Source organism: Crotalus tigris, unplaced genomic scaffold, assembly GCF_016545835.1.
Source record: "Crotalus tigris isolate CLP2741 ecotype Arizona unplaced genomic scaffold, ASM1654583v1 scf7180000023684.367845, whole genome shotgun sequence".
Taxonomy (NCBI): domain Eukaryota; kingdom Metazoa; phylum Chordata; class Lepidosauria; order Squamata; family Viperidae; genus Crotalus; species Crotalus tigris.
The window spans coordinates 201,086-223,448 of NW_024100117.1; the positions used below are offsets into that span (position 1 = coordinate 201,086).

Genomic DNA, 22,363 nt, shown 5'->3' on the forward strand with positions numbered 1-22,363 from the left:
CCACAATTGGAACTGGAACTTCCATTGCTAAGTGATGTGGTCATTAAGTGAGTTGTGCCCAATTTTATGACTTTTATTGACAGACAGACAGACTGACTGATTGACTAAGCTGAAATGGATTAGTTCTGCCCCTGCTAGGATTGTGAATCAACAGACATTGGAATAGGCAGTCAGAAAACTTGGCTGCAATTTCCCCAGTAAGAATATACTAATATCTAATATCTGCCTGCTACAAGTTTTGGTATAGTGAGTGATCTGAAACAATTGCCTTTCCCTGACAGAAAAGTCCTGGCTTATTAATCTGTAGCTTCTCCATTCATTTTGGTAGATAACATCCAGGCTCTCAGTCTGAATGATAACTAAATAGGTCTTAACAATCCTCATCTCAGTCCATATCTTGTCCATTTGAAATAAAAATGTAGACTTTATTAAAACATTTGTATGAGCAAATACTTTTATGACTAAGAAACAGGTGGTTTACTCTAAATGGTTAAGGTTTGTTCCATAGGCCTCTATTCTCCATTTGCTGGTTCTCCTTCCTAGAAGATTAAGAAAAGATGATACTATAAAAACTTTGCAGAAGTTGTTCTACTGTTATTTGTTCCATTGGCATGTTAAAGGAAAGACTTCTATTTGAGAATATTGTTTGATTATTTAAGAGGGAAAGAGTTCATTTATAGTTACAGAAAAAGATGTTTATGAAAATCTCCAGGGATTTTTAGCAAAATAAGTGTGTTTATTTATTTTATATTTTTAAAACCATAATTTAGAGAATGGTAAAAGTTTCACAGTAGTAATTTTTGAATAAGACATGTGGCTGATTTGAAAGGACATTCCTTGCTGAGGAATAATAGAGATTTGTAATTAGTTATACTTCCTAAGCTTGGTGAAAAATGATAATTATGGGTATCTAAGAATGTGGAGAGAATACTGCAAATTATTCTGGTGGCAAATGTAGTCTTAGCAGCACACTGATTCATCTTGGCCCAAGATGTAACAGTGAGACATGATTTAATGGCATTGTATGAAGTTCAAAATTGTTTTGTGAAAATAGTATTTAGTATTTGGTTCAACAACATACTAATCATAAGCAGAATCAGTGGTTGAAAAGAGACAGATATTTAATGGTTTTATTTTATTTACAGTATATAGCCACTCATCTCAAGTACATAACTGGGCAGCTCACATTATTAAATGATATAGCAGTTCTTTGCAAGCCTAACCTGGTATTTGAACCTCATCTCACTTTTACGGAATTGCTTTATGGTATTTTCTAAGCAGAACAAGGTCAACTTTGGCATTTTGTTTTGCTTTGTTGTATTTGTGTCATGGTTCCGATAAATGAGACCAACTAAAACAAAACTCTGAGTCTTGAGCTTTCCTCTAAGAACATGTTTATTGGTTACAAAGTATTGGCATCGTCAAAAGCAAAGCCAAGACTAAAGTTCCCTCCAAAACGTTACAGTAATACAAAGTTAAACTTCCCAGCCCAGTACTATGCAATCAACTATGTTTCCCAATAGAATAGTTTGGCGGGCTTTCTAACATAAGGTTCAACCCCCAGTCTAACAAATAGAAATGGCCTTAGTTCCCACAGGACAGAGAATTGTTTAGACTAGCATAAAACTCCATATCCCTCCCCCCATTCTTGTGGCTATCGAAAATGAGCAAGATGGCTTCAACCAGGTTTGTTGCAGAGTTGACAATTTGCTCACATCAGAGCAAAGCATGTTTGAAGGGGGAAGATTATTACTAATGTGAAATAAAATACATTATCCTAGATAATATATTGAAATTTTTCAAATCATGGCTTATTAAAGCAGCATATTAAAGCAGACAAGATAAACTTGTCTTCAAAATTAAAACAAAATTCTGATTTTTTTTTAAAAAAAACTAGCTCACTTTATACAGATGGAGATAAATATAGAGATAAATGCAGGCACAGAAATAGACTTCCTACATTAGGAAGCAAGGCACTGCACTATAGCCCCAAAATTTAACAGTTGAAAAGGATTGAGGATGGTATGGGAAATAAGAGTTAAGAATATTTGCCACAGTTGTATTAGATGAATTATAGTGGTTTAGCAATTTTGTTTATTCTCAAGCTACAAAGTTTGATGAAAGTTGGAGTAATAAAGCTAGCCAAACTCTGTCTTATCAATACTTTTTTTTAAAAAAAATAATATAAACAAAGGTAAATGAGCAAAGATTTTGGCAGCATAACATTATTCTCGATGTTTTGAATTTTTCAGAAAGACAATATTGCAAATAAACTTTCCTATTTTTCTACATTCTTCATATCTGCCTTTTATTCTCTCTTGGTTGACCTTCCCAACTTAAGAGTTCATTCTCTCTGTTTTTCTTGAAATAACACTGAAAAGTTCATTAGCTAATCACTTTCATTTTCAACATAATTTCCATAGATTTTCATAATTAATGTGTGTTTTCCATTGAAGCTAAGTGGAGCATGTTCTACTGTGATATTTCAATATGGAACATTAGCAGTGCTCATTAAATAAAACAGGACGTTGCTGTTCCCAGCTAATAAACAAGCTTCTCCCTGATTAATGGTTTATATAGTTCTTTTATCCTCTAATTTATTTGTGATCTTACCAAACCTGTGAAAACTACATAATTGCTCTTCCCATTCTGTAGAACAGGGGCAGGCAGCATGTTGCCCTCCAGTTGTCTACAGTAAGTTCATGGTTAAAGATAAAAAATGATCTGAGATTTGTGAAATGATAGTTCAAAGAGTCTGAAGACCATCAGGCCCCATTTGCTTTTTATACGCACTGTAGAAAAGGGGAAAAAAGGATTTTTTCTCAGAAGATATCCATTAATTTGCCAACCCAAAATTAGCATATGTATTGTTAAGGGGTTCATGACAACCTGTATTAATATATACAGCCTCTTTATTGAGTTATTGCAGGATATTGTTCTCATATAGAACTCCCACTGTTTCACATAAAAACAGTTGTACAATATAAGGAATAATGTACAATATATGGAAAATTAACATAGATAAATAGGAACAGAAATGTGCCTAAAATAGAACTTTGAAATGTCCTGAAATATGAATGTTCAGCTAATTCTGAAAAAGGTGCCAAGACAAAAATGAAAATAGGAATAGTTGTTTTGTCTCCTATTATGAAGCCAGGCAGCAGAGCTGGACTTGTAATTATCCCTTCCTTTTCATTTTCACAATAGGAAGAATTTAGATTAATCAAAAGATGGGGTAAATTTTAGGGCATTTTTATTTTTTCACTCTAAATATTTGAAACAAATGTTTTATTGCAACACAGCTATAGTATTCTTCCTTTTCCTTAATCCCTCAGAGCCACGATATGCTGAAACAATTAGTTTCATGTGTGCTGTGTTTTATGTAAATTAATTGAGGTTTGTTTCTTTTTTTAAGTTTAGCTACTTTTTTTTAGCAGGCATAGCACAGCCTACTATGAATTGCTTCCTTCTGTGTTACAGGCCCGCTCCCTGAAGGATGGGAACAAGCCATGACCCAGGATGGAGAAATTTACTACATAAACCATAAGAACAAGACTACATCTTGGCTAGATCCAAGACTTGACCCACGTTTTGGTAAAAGTTCCTGGCACTTAAAATTCTTCCCTCCACCCACCTACCCACCCTTTCCCCCCATTTAGATAAAAACTAGTAGTTGTAGCCAGAGACTTGGCTAATGATTTCAAATTAATTGAGAAATTCACCCCCCATCTTGATGTCTTGTGCCTTTGCCCATTCCTACTAACAGCATGTAACTCTTTCTCTTCCTTGAGGGCAAGGTGAAACTTTCCAGAAACTCTCTCTTTTCATTCATCTCATCGTATTTCAATTTTCTGTTGCCTCTCCATCCTTTTTTTCAGATTTGAATTTTTCCATTGCTATTACATTTGTTATTTTTATTGTATAAATATAGAAATAATTATTTATATTGCCAGTTGTTTCAAAGATAATTCAGTTTTCTTATTGACCATGATGGTTTAGGTGTTAATAAAAACAGAGACTACCTGGTGCGCGTAGGGTAAAATGAACTTTAAAAAGTCTAGTTCATGATAGTTTTTAAGCCTGTATGTTTACTTAACAAGAAGCTGATATGACTCTGAATATTAATTTAGCTTTCAAATCTTCCTTTAGATTTATGTGTCGTGGGGCATTGTTTTAGGTTTCTGTTCTATTGTATATCAGGCATTGTTAGGCAGTATAAATTCTTGTTAGTATAATTGTTTGCATTAAAGTAAAGCAATGGCAGTTATTTGTTGTTTAAGCTATCATTATCAGTCTTGTACTCTGACCTAAGAACTTCCCCACAACTGCACAGTGGATTTTTTTTTAAAGTGCACATAACACCTTTGTTCAAAATTTACAGCTTCCAATTCTGTATAATTTTATTTTCATGATATAAGAGTTCATGCATAAGAGAGTTGAGTAAACCCCATTAAAACTAATATGTCACATCGTTAACTTTTTAAAATACTCCATTGAGGACCAAATAATTTTGGAGAGCTAAAATACTAGTGTCTGATGCAGTAATATCACTTCGTACTTTATCCTTTGAGATGAATTTTCTTGAATATAAAGATTACTGGAAAAAGTTAGGTTTAATTTTCTTTCACTTTTAAACAACTGCTAATGCAGAGGCAGCAAAATTATGCAGAAGTTTCTGTTTTCCCCGGTGGATTAGTAGTTTGCAATGTTTTTCATGTTCAGTGCAATCCTATGTATGTGTATTCATATGTTAATTTTACAGTGATTAATTGGGCTTCCTAAACTGTTGAGTTTTAGTGACCCTTGTTTGGAATTTAAGCAGTCAAAGGTACTTTGCAACTAATGCAGGAAAAAGTAAAGAAATTGCAATAAAATATTAGCATATGCCTCTTTCTTTAATAAGAACACTTTCATTCAGATCTGCAGCATAGCTGAAGCTTCAAGAGTGAAGGAAGAAAAAGAAATATTCCCTTCCATTAAAATCTCCCCATTCTTTATTATGTAATAAGAAAAGGAGATCAAAGATTGTCTTAATTCTCAAATGTAACAGAGATAGGACTATTTATCATTATAACTTTTAATTGCTACTATTATTATTTCATTCAAGATGCAATAATAGGACTTACATTTCCATTTTTTTCATATAACAGCTCTGTCAGCTGGCCTGAATTGACTGATAGTGAAGAACCATGAATCTTTCACCAGTTCTAGTCCTATACTTTATTAACAAATAAGCATCTGGCTCTAAATGGCAGAAGTGGGGCAGCTTCCAGAGAGTTGCAGAAGAAAGGTGTTTTTTTCTATCTTATTCTAGAAGTATTTCATAAGACATGGGGGGGGGGAGAAGAGTTGAAAAATTCTTATAACACATAATTTATTTCTGTTACCAGTTCTAAATCCTGTAAAAAGTCAGGGGTTATAAGCTATTCCACATACAGACTGTTTTCTTTTCCATTTTCTTTAAAATTATCACTCACAACATATTGTCATATTTGCAGACATCCAGGTGCACAGAACATTTCTTCCTTCCAATCCTCACATTGTACATATTGCATGGATGATGATGCAGTTCAGTTATCACAGTGGGTCTGTAACTGCTTGATAATACTGAAGGCTGCTTAGCAGGATGGAATAGGAATGACAGTCCACAAATTACTTCTTAGTACAATACTTAGCTTATGTCATTTGAAAGTATTGTTCTGCAATTTTGGAGTCTGGCTGAATTGAAACTACCATAAACTGGAAGAGCTTAATGGAGACTTCTACTGCTTGATAATAGCTTGAATAATTATCTTAACTTTCTTCAAGTTGGACAAAACAATATTTAAAACACTACATAAATCAAGGATGATATTACTATCTTCTCACAACAATTTGAAGACACAGTTGCCAGATTTTTTAGCTGATGTTGGCCTTCATATACATCACGTTCTTCCCAAGAATCTAGGGTGTTGTAATGATATGTGCAATGTAATCTGGGTTCCCAGCAGAGAGGGGCTGTTTTCCAGAGAGCAAAGAAGCAGTGAAGCTTGCAAAGAAAGAGGGTTAAAATAGTTCCTCTGTAGCTATTCCCAGAATATATCTGTAGTTATGCCAATAGTTGCTTTAGTTTGGCAAGATTCTGTCTATAGGTGGAGAGTGATAAAGGAAACTACTCTTAAGTGTTGTTCTTGGGGCCTAGCAAGTTGTGCTAGAAAAGGCATGCTTCTTCCTTGCTCCCATAAAATGACAGCATTTAATTGATGGGACTTGGAGTGCATCCATTCTGCAGATGATGCATTTAGGAAGAGACATGTTAGTATCTAAAGAGGAAGGATATGGATAATCCTGTAGATAGGATTGTATCTAAAAATGTGGTTTAATCTGTTTCCCATAAATGTATGCAGTTAGCATATATGATTTTCAAAGGCAGATTAGAAGTGTAGTAAAGTTTTTGCCTAAAGCAAGGCTGCCTAGTACGGAATATATTAGCCTTTGGCTTTTTCCTAATTGTACCTGACAAGCTAAGTTACTGGTGGATACTTTCAGGTTTTCATAAGATTGTTTTTCAAATTATTCGTGTTGAATACATACTCTTAATTTCCAACGACTGATGTATACCTTCATATGAGTGAAAGGTGATGTCTCTTTCAAATCAGTTCTTGACTCTGCTCTTATAACTACCCATATATTTGTATAACCTCCCATCTCACAAAAAGAACTTTGAGCAATGTGAACGATCAAATAAAACAACAAATAAAAAATATATAAAAATCTACATTAAAAGATACACGTTACAGAAAAGAATTTACAGACTCTAGGCAAAGAGGATAAAAATGGCTACTTTAGTAATGGAGTCATCTGAAAATGTCATTGGTCTATATAATTGGCTTGATAGCACATAGAAGTGCTTTCCTCCAGGATGTGTATGCGTCCCATTACTAGGATTTCTTGATTGCCTTCCATCCATGTATTAATTTAGCCTTACAGCGTAGACGTAGATAAAATTATCCAGGTACTGTTTATCTGCTGAGACTTTTAAATGGTACATATCACATAAAGTGTGTGTGTGCGTGAGTGCGTGTGCGTGCTTTCAGGTTAGTCTTGACTTCTAGTGACTGCCTAGACCAGGGGTCTGCAACCTTAAACACTCAAAAGAGCCACTTGGACCCATTTCCCAGAGAAAAGAAAATACTGGGAGCCACAAAACTTGCATGTGCACGCACACACACAGGAGGGGAGTTTGATTGAAGAGTTTAATTAAAAAGAAATAGAGGCTGCTGTGCATGAGTTCTCTCTCTCTCTCTTTCCTCTCTCTCTCTCTCTCTTTCTTTCTCTCTTTCCTCTCTCTCTCTCCCTCTCTTTCTCTCTCTCTTTCCTCTCCCCCTCTCTCCCTCTCTTTTTTCTCTCCCTTTCTTTCCTCTCCCTTTCACTCTTTGTCTCTCGTTCCTCTCTCTCCCTCCTCTCTTTCCTCTCTATCTCTGCCTCTCTCTTGCTCTCTTTCCTCTCCCTCTCTTTCTCTTTCTCTTTCTCTCTTTCCTCTCCCTCTCTCTCTTTGTGTCTCATTACTCTCTCTCCCCCTTTCCTCTCTCTGCCTCTCTCTCTTCCTTTCTCTCTTTCCTCTCTCTCCCTCTCTTTCTCTCTCGCTCTTTCCTCTCCCCGTCTCTCTCTCTCTTTCCTTCTCTCTTTCCTCTCCCTCTTTCTCTTTCATGTCTTCCTCTCTCTCTTTCTCTCCCTCTTTCTCTCCCGCTCTCTTTCTCTCTCCCTCTTTCCTCTCCCTCTCTCTCTTTGTGTCTCGTTCTTCTCTCCCCCTCTCTTTCCTCTCTATCTCTGCCTCTCTCTCACTCTCTTTCCTCTCCCTTTCTCTCTTTCCACTCACTCTTCCCTCTCTCCCTCTCTTTTTCTCTCTCTTTCCTCTCTCTCTTCCCTCTCACTCTCACTCTCTTTCTTCTTTCTCTCTCTCTTTCCTCTCCCCCTCTTTCTCTCCTTCTCTGTCTTTCTCCCTCTCTTTCTCTGTCTCTTTCCTCTCTCTCTCTCTTTCACTCCCTCTCCCTCTCTCTTTTTTTCTCTCTCTCCCTCTCTCTCTCTCTCTTTTTAACAGTGGATGTATTGAAGGACACGTTTGAACAATGGATCCAGAAGTTAACTTTAAGAGTGTCTGCCTCTGTAAATAAACTATGTTTAAAATATGTTATGGAAGAGGAATAAAATTTACTGAACTAGACAAACATTGATCTGAAAGTGGATTTAAAAATGATACAGGAATGAGATGCCAAAAGATGTTACACTGGTTATCTATAAGAAACAGGCAGATTTCTTAATAGTTAAAAGGCATATACAAATAACAAGCCAAAAGAGCAACTTGGATAACTTTCTTATGTTGGATTTACAAAAGAGGCTTGTCAAAGCTGTGAATCAATAATCAAACTTGGTGACTTGAAGATGTGTGGAGACCTTATACCATCCTGATCAAATAGCAATAGCAGTTAGACTTCATTGTGCTTTATAGCCCTCTCTAAGCCATTTACAGAGTCAGCCTATTGCCCCAAACAATCTGGGTCCTCATTTTACCAACCTTGGAAGGATGGAAGGCTGAGTCAACCTTGAACTGGTCAGGATCAAACTGCTGAACTGCTGGCAGTGGGCAGTCAGCCTGCAATACTGCATTCTAACTATAATGTTAAAAGAAAGAAGGAAGGAAGGAAGGAAGGAAGGAAGGAAGGAAGGAAGGAAGAAAGAAAGAAAGAAAGAAAGAAAGAAAGAAAGAAAGAAAGAAAGAAAGAAAGAAAGAAAGAAAGAGCAATAGCTCTTAAGACTTCTATACTGCTTCACAGTGCTGTACAGCTCTCTCTAAGTCAGTGGTTCTCAACCTGTGGGTCGGGACTCCATTTGGGGTCGAATGACCATTTCACGGGGGTCGCCAAACAAGGCTGTCCGCCATTTTTTCCCCCTTTTCTTTGGCCATGCCCCTGGCACCCGGTGATGTATAAGTGGTTGGGGGTCACCACAACATGGGGAACTGTATTATGGGGTCACGGCATTAGAAAGGTTGAGAACCACTGCTCTAAGTGGTTTACAGAGTCAGCATATTGCCCCTAACAATCTGAGTCCTCATTTTACCAACCTTGGAAGGATGGAAGGCTAAGTCTGCCATGAGCAGGTCAGGATCAAACTCTTGGATGTGAGCAGTGAGTTAGTCTGCAATACTGCTTTCTAACCACTGCACCACCACAGCTCTTGATGTTGTTGAACTAAAGATAGTGCTTTAGATAAAAGTTATAGATCTTGTTCCTCTAGATATATCTGATAGGAAAGGTTGCTTCACCTCCCAGAAACATTATTTGTTTGACTGCCCTGTATCTTGATTCCTTGATACCCCTTCTTCTTAAAAAATGGTTATTTACAATTCTGTGTTGAAAGTAGACGATTCTGAAGTTTATTTATGAAAACTTGAAAATTTGTTTGAAGGAATAAATAATCATTTATAATAAGTATAATAATAATTTACATTTATTGATTTACATCTACTAACATGCTGAAAATAATCCCAGGTGAACCCTTGGGTTAGGAACTAAGGAAAAAGTTAAATGTCAGAATAAACAGAATTAAAGGACCAGGACCTATACTGCAGAGACCTGTTGCAACACAAGAGTCAGAATGTAATCAAAAATAAGCAGCTATAACAGATATCCTATTATTCAAGCACTCTGGAAATCAAATGCATTGAGTCTTGGTCATCACATAATATTTCTTCCTTGCCAATTAATAAAGTAAAAACACATCTGCATTTCTTTATATTAGTTTTTTACAAAGCTGAAATATTGGTAATGAAATGCAGCATCTTGCTTGCATTTTCCATTCAGTTCAGCTTTTATGGGAAAGTTTCCAATTGACCCACTGTAGCTCTTGACAGGCAGATAGAGAACTTCAAGCAAATTATTTGTCCACAGTTTTTCGTACAGCATAGCAATAATAGAGAGGTGAAGGCATCACTCTGGAGGATAGAGGAAGTGGGAGTAGCAGAAATAGGAGGAAATGGAGGAGGCAAGCAGGTGTTAGCAAGCAATGTAAGTATATGTTTTGGTGAATGAAATATGCAGAAGTATGCACACAAGTTCTCACTTGTACATCCTTTTTTCTGAAGACCTAAACTGGCATTCAGTGAGCCCTTGGGAACAAAAAAAAAAAAAAAATACAGCTATTCCTGTTTTAGTGCTTGACAAAGTAATCCTGCTGACACTGTCTTCATAGAGACAGTGATCAAGGTATTAGTCTAGGTAGACTTGATAAAACTTTTTTCAAAATGTTATCCAAACAAAATCAAAATAGGAGAAACAGCAAGCATAATGCTTTTGATAAGGTATGCAAAGAGCCATATTCTCAAGTAAATAAGTGCCTGGTTTTGATTGGGAGCCACCCAGATTTCAGCTATGTACATTTTAAAAATAAAATAAATAAATAACTTTCATATTTTCAAAGCTACATTTCAGATTTGTAAAGCTTTTCTATAACATTGATAGCTTTGAGAAGAGGATGAGCTATTACAAGTGACCATTACTCTTCTAAATGAGCTGCTTTCTCTCTAGGGATGCAGAGAAGATTCTTTCCCATCATGAGCATTGGATTATACTTCCCACTCCACAGTCTCCTCAGCATCTCCATAGATTGGAGAAGGAATAGATGGAGTTATGTCCTTTTTGCATTGGACAGCAAAATGACATGAGCTCCCCTTGTTTGTTGTTTTCTCTAAATTATGGCTTAGAGAACTAGATAACTAGAACTAGATGGGTCACATCTCTGCTTTCTTCAGTCAGTGGTATCCGTATCAAGAATTGAATGCACAATTAGTGTATTTTTCTTCTATTTTATTTAAAAATATATTCCTGAAAAGGTTTATGATCATATTTTAAGAATACTAAGAATACTTTACTTACACTTTATAACTTGGTCAAACCATTTTATAAAATGTGAATAATATATATACATTCTGTGCAGGTTAGTAACAGTGATAAGACATGTTAGGATTTGTTAGTTTTCAAGTAACGTAAAAGTGAGTTCTTGGCCTTAGTAGTATAGAGATTCTGAAATCATGAGCATGTCTAATAAAATGTCAGAATCTGAAGAAAAATCGACCTATGCCGTGAAGGTGATAACCAACATATAAAATTGCACCTGGAAGCAAAACAGCAGCCAATGCAGCTCGCTCGCAGAATATCAATGTAACATGGGCCACCCTAGGGGTAAAGAACTGCCCATACCACCACATTCTGCACTAATTTTAATTTTCAAATATTCTTCAAAGGTAGCCCCGTGTAGAATGCATTGCAGTAGTCCAGATATGAGCTGACCAGGGCTTGAATGATTGAATACAGGGACTCCCAATCCAAGAAAGGATACAACTGGCATACAATATAGAGTTGTGCAAAGGGGGTTCCAGCCAGGACTGCCACCTGTTCTTTGAGCAGAAATTGCGAGTTCCAGGAGAACCCCAAATTGCGCACTGGCTCTGACTGGGGTAGTGCAATCCCATCCAGAATTGGAGATGCTGCACTCCTGGATTTCAAAAGTCCATGAACATAAAGCCACTTGGTCTTGCTAGTCAAAGACTGTTGGGCCCATCCCGACCGTCATAGCCTCCAGCCAATACACAAAGGCAACAACATCACTTGGGTCACCAGGGTTGGAAATAAGAATATTCGGTATCATCTGCATACTGATAAAACTTCAACCTATGGTGATATATGACTTTACCCAGCAGCTTCATGTAGAAGTTAAAGAGGAGTGGAGAGGAGAGTACCAATACTGAGCCCTGCAGCACCCCACAAGAAGCTAAAGTGAATTGGATCTCTCACTCCCTATCATTTGGGACCAGCCTTGAAGAAAGGAGCCATGCCCAGCCTCAAACAGTGGGTCCATGGTTGATGGTATCAAAGGCTGCTGAGAGGTTGAATAAGGATGTTTGTACCACCCCCATCCCACTCTCATCAGAGATCATCAACAAATGGAATCAAATGTTTTTGCCCCATAACCAGGCCTGAAACCTGACTGGAAGGGGTCCAGATAATCCTTTTCATCCAGGGTCCTCTTCAAGCAACCACCTTCTCCAGCACTGGAGATGGAGAATCCACCAATGGGTTTTGACTGTATTCCTGCCCAATCAGATCAGGTCAGCCAAAGTTGCCACGCCAGTCCTGGACCACCGAGATCCCAGTCTTGACTGATCTCACCCAGGGAACAGACGTGCAACTTGGCTCTTAGGCAAGTACAGTCTCCATTGGTGGATTTTCCTTCCCAGTAGCTGAGAGATTGTAGCAAGGTAATTGGATTTTTCCCTAATTTGGATTAACCTTACCTAATTCTAAACACTTCCCAAGAAATTAGTGATAGCCTTTCTCCATTGAGGGGATATTCATCCTTGCTAAGAAAGGGGTCCTTCCTCCTCCCCCCACACACACCCCACTTCCAAAGGGGATTAAGCCCCGGATTAACGAGGAGTTGTGACCAATGGCCGTTACCGCAGCCAGCTCGAATGGAGCCTGCGGCTGCAGCTCCGCTGAAGAGCTCAGATTCAGGACACCTGAGACTTTCACTTACTCAGGAACCGCAGCTGCTTCACGGGCCATTTTGGAGCCGTAAAAGCAATTTCCGACTGCTTTTCCCATCGGGTTGCCGTAGGGAGGGGTGCGCATGCAGAAGGCAGCGCGGATCAGCTGGCAGGCAGCTGGCGGCTGCTGGGGATTCCGGAACCGGGGCCGCTTCCGATTCTCCTTCCGATGAACTGCTAGCTTCTTCGGCCTGAGTAGGCACCGTTCTCCACGCGCGGCCGCCAGTTTTCAAGCCGCGCGGTGCACACTCGCTTTCCTTTGTTGGGCCCACGTGGCCTAAAGAAGCCCAGGGGACACAGACTTGAGAGGAAGAGCCACGGCACATGCGTGGCCACCATTTTTGAGACCGCGCGGCCTAAATAGGCCCCAACGGACACAAGTTGTGCCAATACCTACCACGGGGGGAGGGACACCTGGGGTGGAAGCTTGCCCTCTCCGGGGGAGGTGGTCCCCAGACAAACATCAGACCGGACCATCTGCAGGCTGTTTGGGAGACTTTATAGAGAATCGCCCCTGGACACAGGTTGAGGATCCTTCCAAAGAAGGACCTCTGATTTCCCCTAGACATTTTCACAATAGTCACAAGCTTCGCTTGATGACCTGACTAGGTTGAAGGGGGGACACAACCACACTTCTCTGATTCTCCAATTTTCAGGCCCTGGTGTCTCCTCGCTCTCAATTTGTTGGCATTTTTACAAGTTGGCTCCACCCGGATTCCAGGCACCCCCAGTCGTGTGCCTGTCCTTATCTGTGCACAGCCATATCCTATCTACATAGAGACTGTACCTGGGTTCCAGGCGTCCCCTGTAGTACATCTGTCCTTACCCAGCGTGTATACTCTCCAGATACCAGGGGCCCCCTACCGTGTCCCTGTGTTATTGGAGAATGGAGGAAGCCATCCTTCCCTCGACAGGAGTCTTGCCATCCTCATCAGGTTTACCTGGTCCGGAAGGCATTGATAAACCAACGGCCACTAAGGCCAGGTCTACCAAAAAATCTTCCAGAAAGGCAGACAAACAGGCCAGCAGAGACACCAAGCCCTAGAAAAGGAGTTTTCCAGGGTGCAGAAAAGGGCAGACTGGAAACAACTCAGACTGGAGGCTTAGCCCCTGACTTGCCTTTGGGGGTCCCGACTTCCCCTCTAGGGATCTGGTCAACGGGGGAATCCTCACAGTCCCCCGCACGCTGCGGGACAGGTGAGTTCTCTTCCCTTTCCCAATTCTCTACTCCATGGGCATCTCAGGGGGGCCCCGAAGCCACATTCACTCCTGCTGCAGCAGGGCTACGCCCTAGCGAGTCGTTCCCTTTACCCTCGGAGGACTGCCTAGCCTTACTGATTACACAAGCAGTAGGCCAAGCCCTTGAGACTAGGGCCCAGGCTCCCAAGCCAGGAACAGCCATGATTCGCCCTGTTCAACAACCAGGGGCGGAGGCCAATCATTATCCCTCTTCTCCATCAGGGTCATCTGTCTCCAAAGTCTCTTACCCCGACCAACCCATCACAGAGCAGGAGGTCCAAATGTCCGAGGAGGAAGACATTCCACCTGAGGTGCCCTCATTCAGCGGCCTCTTTAACCCCTCTTTCTTTATTACTTTACTGCGCAAGGCTATATCCACAGCTCATCTCGGACAGGGAACCTCAGCTGAATCGGCTCCCGTTCTCCCTGACGCGGAGGCTGACCCGAACTTCGTCGAACAGGTAGCGGCCCAACACTGCATCCCATGTCCCTCTTTATTCCTGAATGCGATCCGGAAACAATGGACTTCCCTGGCTTCTCTTCCCCTCCCAGGTAACACTGACAAGAGGTTGTTCAATGTAGCCAAGGAGCTGGAGGAGACGTTGGAGGTACCGATGGTGGACGAGCCCTTAGGGCCCCTAGTATCGGCCACTGCCACATCCGGGGATTTCTCTGAGGCCCTTAAGGCCGAGGACCGCAAATGCGAGTCCACCTACTGCAGAACACACCAGGCGACAGCATGGGTAATCAGGGCCGCAACCTCCGCCTCATTTTTCAACAGAGCCACGCTCAGCTGACAGCGACAACTACAGACTCGGGTTCCAGCGGAGGACCTCCGCACACATCAGGACCTCAGTAAAATGGTAGCGGCCACGGAGTATGCGGCAGATGCAACACTCCAGGCTGCCAGATTTTCGGTCAGAGCCATAGCGTCCAGTATCACCGGTCGGCGCATGCTCTGGTTGAAACACTGGCAAGTCAATGCTAAGTCCAAATGGAAGCTGGCAGCTGCCCCATACCAGGGAGGCAAGCTGTTTGGGGACTCACTGAACCCCTACCTAACGGAGGACAAGGACAAACGCAAGGTCATTAATCACCTCCTTAAGAGACCGGACAAACGCTTCGGTTACTACCCAAGGAGGCAGCCCTTTTGGGCGGGGACCAGGTTCGGGTACACCCAGCCATCACAGCCCTTCCGGGCCAGACAAGAAAGGCAGGAGAGACAGGCAGATAGACAGGCCTCTAGACCCAGACAACAAGCGCAGGGTAGGCGGCCCTTTCGGGGAAACAGCAGGCCATTCTGCCGTTCCAGATGACTCCATATCAGCACCTCCCAAAGGGGGCAGACTCTCCCTGTTTGCCCACCAATGGGAGGCCACCACCACGGACGCGTGGGTACTCAACACTATCCATCACGGTCTCTCCCTAGAATTTGTCTCCAACCCCCCAAATCGGTTTCTCTCTTGCCCATTTCCCCAGAACCGAACAAAGAAAAGACTCATGAACGAAGCCGTTCAACACTTATTACACATACGGGCCATAGAACCGGTACCTCTGGACCAGAGAGGTCAGGGATTTTACTCCATACTCTTCGTCGTCCCCAAGGCATCGGGGATGGAGGGCCATCCTAGATCTCAAAGGCTTGAATTTCCATCTTGCATATCGCAAATTCAAGATGCAAATGCTCCGGTTCATCTTGGGGAGCGTAAGGAAAGGGGAGCTCTTGACGTCTATCGACCTCACAGGGGCATATCTTCATATCCCTATCTCTCTGGCCCACCGCCGGTTCCTACGGTTCGCATACATGGGATGCCACTTTCAATACAGGGCGCTCCCATTCGGCCTATCATCGGCTCCCAGGGTGTTCACCAAGATCCTGGCAGTCCTGGCGGCTTATTTACGAATGATACCAGTCAGAGTCCAATGTTATCTGGACAACATATTAATACAGTCGTCATCCAACCGGGACGCTCGGTCGGACCTTGATCTGGTGGTAAAACTGCTCCAGGACCACGGGTTTTCGGTAAACTTTCCCAAAAGCCACTTGTTCCCACAACAAGACTATTACACCTCAGGGCCATCATAGACAAAGTGGAGTGCCGGGTATACCTATCTCAGGAACACCGCAACTGCATAAGGGAGTCAGTTCTCCAACTACGCAGGAGCCAGGCTCTCCCAGTTGTTAGGGAAGATGATGTTGGCCATAGCGATTGTCCCGTGGTCAAGACTTCACTCCCGGGAACTGCAATGGTTCATGCTCCCCTTCCAGAGCAGAACCTAAGTGCATCCCAATGAAGGGTAAGACTCCACAACGGGTACGGCGTTCCCTCAAGTGGTGACTGTCTCCAGCCATACTCAGAGGGTCATACTTCAAGGAACCGGACAGGTTAGTACTCACGACTGACGCCAGCCTCTTCGGCTGGGGAACACATCTCCAGTCTCAGTGGACATAGGGACGTTGGTCCACGTCGGATCTCCGGCACAACATAAACTGGCTCAAACTACGAGCCATCCACCCCTACGGCATTTCCGCAATTTAGTGACACGGCGGCACATATTGGTCCTCACGGACAATGTGGCAGCCAAGGCTCAGGTAAATTGCCAAGGGGACACCCGCTCTTGCTCCCTACTGTCCGAGTCCCTCCTACTGGGATCCTGGGCAGAACAGAACCTGGCCTTTGGGATTCGGCGGCATATAAAATAAATAAATATCTCAGGGGAAGCGAACACACAGGCCGATCTGCTGAGCAGGGCAACGGTAGATCACTCGGAATGGCGTCTCCACCCGAGGGTCTTCAAAGAAATTTGTCACCGCTTAGGCCGCCCTCTTGTGGACCTCTTCATAACTGTCCAATGCCCAGCTGACTTGTTTCTTCTCCCGCTTCCCATCCGCAGGAGCGGAGCAGACAGATGCGCTTCGGAGCCCATGGCCACAGGGCCTGCTTTACGCCTTTCCCCCTCTGCCTCTCCTCCCAGCGGTAATACGCAAACTCCTTCGGGAGCGAGCCGAGATACTCCTGGTGGCCCCATATTGGTCAAGGAGACCTTGGTTCACCAACCTGAGGAGCTTCTCTTTCACGGACCCGTGGCGGATTCCCCCGGATCGAGTCTCGCTCAGTCAAAGGGTGATCCTCCATCCGGAACCCCAGTGGCTACAATTAGCCGTCTGGCACTTGAGCGCTCGATCTTAACAAGGGAGCTTTGTTCGCAAGGGGTCATCAAGGTAATTCAGGCGTCTCGCCGCCCTTCCACGAATCGCATATACGAGGCCATGTGGAAAAATTTTCAGTCATGGTGCTCTAGCCGACACTTGCCCATAGGGGAACTTACGGTTCCCAACATCTTGGACTACTTGTTAGATGGGCTGGAGAGGGGCTTGGCCCCAAACATGCTGCGCAGACAGATGGCGGCCCTCTTCACGGTTCTATCTTGTAACTCTGTGGAGTCACTGGGCCATCATCCCTTACTCCGCTCATTCCTTAAAGGGGCCGCAAATATAAGGCGATCCACTGTGCACAGGTACCCTTCGTGGGAACTACCACGGGTCTTACGGGTGATTACCAAGGCACCATTTGAGCCCCTAAAAACATGCGACGTCCACTACCTGTCCCACAAGGTAGCATTTTTGGTGGCAATTACGTCAGCACGACATATCTCTGAATTAACGGCGCTCTCAATGCAGGATGACCTGTGTGTTTCCCATAGGGATCGAGTAGTCCTTCGACTCAACCCTACATTCATCCCGAAGGTCAATTCTTTATTTCATAGATCACAGGAGATAGTGCTGCCGGATTTTTGCCCAAATCCAGCGCACGACATGGAACGACGGAGATGGAGAATCCACACCCGCCCTCGTAGACCATATAGGTTTAGGGTTAGTCAGTTTGTGAGCCACAACGTCTGCTGTCAATCAAGGGCTTCAATCGCGTCAATACTGGGATTTTGGTGGTCCAGGACGGGCGTGGCAACTTTGGCTGACCTGATCTGATTGGGCAGGAATACAGTCAAAACCCATTGGTGGATTCTCCATCTCCGTGCTGAGAAAAGGCGTTCAGGTAAGACAACGCCCTTTCTCTACCACCTTCCCTAAAAAGGGAAAGTTGGAAACTGGATGAAAATTGTCCAGGAAGGTAGGGTCAAGAGATGTTTTTTTTAGAAGGGGGCAACCCAGAGCTAGGAATATCCCCTCCTGCAATGAGGAACTAATTACTTCCTAAAAGCATCTGGTGGTCACCATCCTGGAAACTGTCATCAACCAGGAGGGATAAAGATCTAACTGGCAGGCAGTTGCACTGACAGCATCGAGGACCCTGCCAACTTCATCAAGTGCAGCAGATTGAACTGTTCCCAGGTAACTAGGTAAAATCTTTCTCCAGACATTTCACATGAACCCACACACAGGTTCCAACTGGGAACAAATTTGAGTGACTTTGTCCATCAGGTATGGAACAAAATCCTCTGCAACCATGAAGATGATCATCCAAAACACACACACACACACAATCTCAGGAAGGACCAATAGTTCCTGAACAAAGCCACCTGGCAGTACTCTGTGGACGCAATAAGAGCAGAGAAATGATATTTCACTACTCATAACTGCCACAACATGGGCCTTAATGGCAGCTCTGAGTCATGTCCAATTAGTGTCATCCCTCATCTTCCTCCAGTGGTGCTCTAGGTATCTCTTAACCCTTTTCAAACCCCACAATTCCTCCGTGAAACTGTTGCTGAAAAGTCAAGCAGCTTCGTGATACGTTATATTAAACTTCTCACTGAAGGCTACAAAGGAACCATTTTTTAATTCACTTATACAAATAGAGATTCTCTTATATAGAAATAAGATCTGCCTATTTTTGCTTTGCGTCATATCAAATGACTAACATGAAGAAATACCGTTTTTTTTGTAGGTGTATATGGTCATAAATACTTATGAAGACTGTATTGAAACCAGTACCCCTCCATCTATATGGACATGGGAATCCTGGAGAAAAGTGTCTAAAGCCAGCATAGTCTTCCATTTTTCTATTGAGACCTGTGCCTTTTAAGTTTGCCCATAATATATAAAATGTGAATGTTCAAATAAAGAACCTTTTCAGTTCTTTTTTTTGAAATAGACATAACATTAAATCCCACATATAAGTTAACCGGAGTGTAAAGCCCTTTGAACGTAGTTGGATTTAGTTCTAAAGAAACATGGATATACTTGTTTATGATTTGGTTCTTTGTATTTACTAGGTATTTAAGAATTTCCAGGATTTTGGTCTTCAGATTTCTTTTTTTAAAAAAGAAATACTGTACAGTTGTCTTTTAGACAGAATGAGTAGGGTATGTATAATAGACTGGATTTTGATAATTTCAGAAGAATAACTGGATAATGTACTTCATTAGAGCAGCAAGAAAGTGATTAGACAACATTCTTTCCTAAAATTATCCTTGTTAAAAGGCATGGTGGTTTCATGAAACTAAGATAGGTAAACAGTGCATTACTAACTTGTTCCTTCACTTCTTCCAAATCCTTTTTCCTCCTAAATCGTCTGTGAAACAAAGATTTGCTTTCTTCTTGTCTGCCTGTGAGGTCTTTGCTACTTGCCCCGTGTGGGTGTAGAACCCCATATTTAAATACTTCTCTGTTACCCAAGAAAAGAAAGAACAGGAAACAGATAAATCCAAGTTCTAGTAGATAAAGGACTACATATTTACTTTTCCCCTTTCCTCAATTTAGGCACCATTTAAAAAGCGGTTATGTTTTGAGCCGCTAAAGAGGCATTGAAGCTATACAAAAAAGGATCCCCTATGGGAGACTTGCACAGTTGAAACTTAATTTGTATGGTTTTTTTCTGGTCTAACATCCGCTCCTTCCTTTCTTCCTCAACAGAATTATTCTATTCTGTTAATAATGTTTTAAAATAATGTTAATAATCTCTTTAAAATACATTTTATTATATAAAAAAGCTTTTAGTGTTGTTTTTCTATTTCACTCATGGGTTGAAAGTTATACAGCAGGGGTCCCCAACCCCTGGTCCATGCACCAGTACCGGGCTGCGGCATGCCAGCAACAGGTCTGCATAAACAAGCAAAGCCCCATCCGCGGGATGCAGGCAGCACACAAAACCACGCACCCTCCGGTCCAAGAAAAACCTCTCTCCACGGAACCGGTCCCTGATGCCCAAAAGGTTGGGGACCTCTGTTGTAGAGTTTGGACTCACTGCCCAAAGATGTTTCTCAGTGTGTTTTTTTTTAAGTGTTTCCTTTCACATCTTTTAATCTCCTATTATAGAGATAGAATGCAGAGGCTGAGTAGTACTTTTGTGTCTTTATTTTTCTGTATCAGAGATGTTATTAGAGAACACGGTGCTCATAAATGTTAATCATTGTATATCTTAGATCTGGCTTAAAATCAATTGAGAGATTGAAAATGTTTGGTTCTTATTATCACACGCCTATAAAAAAGCCTCATCTTGGTTTACAGCCCAGTAGAACTGGTTGATCGTTGTCTGTTTACAACCAAAATGGAAACTGACACATGAGCCTATATTTATCTTAAATGTATTTTATTTCTATGACCTAGGAGCAACCCAGCTGACTAAAACATATAATTGGAATAGCAGACATTTTGCCCAACTGCTTGGATAATTTAAACAGATTTTGCTGGATATAAACCAGGTTTATGGAATTCCTGACCTTGTTTTCTCTTCAACTGCTATACTGAATTCAGTTTGTTTCTTCCTTTCATTAAGCCATTTTATTCTACTTGAAATAATATTGGAAATAATAAAGGTATCACTAAATATTTATCACATAATTATGGCCATGTTCTAAGGACTTCCTTTGATACACAAACTAAATTTTGTACATATATACTGATATTATGATTTCAATTTTAAACTACCTTTAGAATTTATCTTTGTGCAATATTGGCAATCTCTTTGAAATTCAGAGAGAGAGCGAGAGAGGGAGGCAGGCAGACAGACAGACCCATCTGGATGGCCTTTATTAGAAGTACTAAGAAGATAATTTTGCTTTGCCTATTCATCTAGAATTTCCTCTGCCTTATTATCTCTTCAGATTTAAACTTCCAATGTGTGTTGGTGAACTCAAAACATAAATTTGCCTTTTTCCATCTCTTGTTAGCATTATTTATTTGTTAAATGTATAGGTAGTCCTCAACGTATGACCACAATTAAGCCCAAAATTTCTGTTGTTAAGTGAGACATTTGTTTAGTGAGTTTTGCTCCATTTTACAACCTTTTTTGCCACAGTTGTTAAGTGAATCCCTGCAATTGTTAAGTTAATGACAAAATTGTTAAATGAATCTGGCTTTCCCAATGCCTTTGCTTTTCAGGTTTCAAAAGATATATGACCCCAGGACACTGCAATGATTATAAATATGAGTCAGTTGTCCAGTACCTGAATTTTGATCACATGACCCTGGGGATGCTGCAATGGTCTTAAGTGTGAAAAGTGGTCATAGACAGTCACTTTTTTCATTACTGTTGTAACTTTGAATGGTCAAAAAATGAACTGTTGTAGGTCGAGGACTACCTGCATTTGCCACCAATCTCACTGTGGGGTACTTTAGCGTTAAAAATAATAAACAAGATATATTTATACTTGCTAATGGGAATTTTTATTCTATTTCCTTTCTGACTTCTCATTTCTCAAAGTCTGTTAATGTGGGGAGACTATTATATTTGGCCCTAATTCTTCCCTTATTAAATCAACTAAGGCAGCGGCCCCCAACCTTTTGGGCACCAGGGACTGGTTATGTGGGGAGAGGTTTTTCCACAAACTGGTTTCATATGCTGTGTGCATCCCATGGAAGGGGCTTCGCTTGTCTATGTAGCCTGGGTTCTGGCATGCCGTGCTCTGTAGATTCCAAAACATGAGGATCTTTGGGATAAGGCTGCTTTACAGTGCCTGCTCTTTTGTTTGCTTCTACAGCTATGAACCAGAGAATCAGCCAAAGCGCTCCAGTGAAACAGCCACCACCACTGGCCCCCCAAAGTCCTCCTGGTGGAGTCCTGGGAGGGGGCAATTCCAGTCAACAGCAACAGATAAGACTGCAGCAGCTGCAGATGGAAAAAGAAAGGTTGCGACTGAAACATCAAGAACTGCTTCGGCAGGTGAGGCCACAGGTTAGAAAACACACTTCAACTCTAATACGATACTTGTTGCATATGCATGAATGGCATTGTGCTTTTCAACTCGCAACTCTAGCAAGCATCAGTAGATAGAGGAAGTCGCAAATTGTATAACTTGCTCCAGCAAGCAATGAATGAGACTCTTTGATCCTTTCAGAATATTTCTTTGAGACGGTTTGTGGTGCTGGGCTGTTTCTAGCATGGTGCTCTTTTTATTGCTGATAACTCTGCTTCCTGGACAACTTGCTGAGTAGCTCTGCAACTATATTAATGCTCTGCATGGTCAGAGCTCATCTGACTGAATTTTCCAGCTTTCATGGTGGATGGCATGTGTGAATTGGATCTGGTCTTGCTGTGTTTGTGAAGAGTATTGAAACTTCAGCCTTTCTGTAAAAACGAA

The 22,363-nt window shown here is 41.7% G+C and overlaps 1 protein-coding gene across 8 annotated transcripts in view; it reads left to right on the forward strand.

Moving 5' to 3' along the window:
* Positions 1-22,363, forward strand: part of YAP1 (Yes1 associated transcriptional regulator) — a 99,441-nt gene that overhangs the window by 58,725 nt on the left and 18,353 nt on the right. For 2 of the 8 annotated variants that reach the window (XM_039320694.1, XM_039320692.1), the window contains exons 4-5: positions 3,481-3,594; positions 21,764-21,957. In XM_039320694.1, the coding sequence (XP_039176628.1) occupies positions 3,481-3,594; positions 21,764-21,957 (308 nt within the window). The remainder of the gene's footprint in view (positions 1-3,480; positions 3,595-21,763; positions 21,958-22,363) is intronic. The other 6 variants (XM_039320695.1, XM_039320693.1, XM_039320698.1 and 3 more) reach the window with 3 other exon arrangements.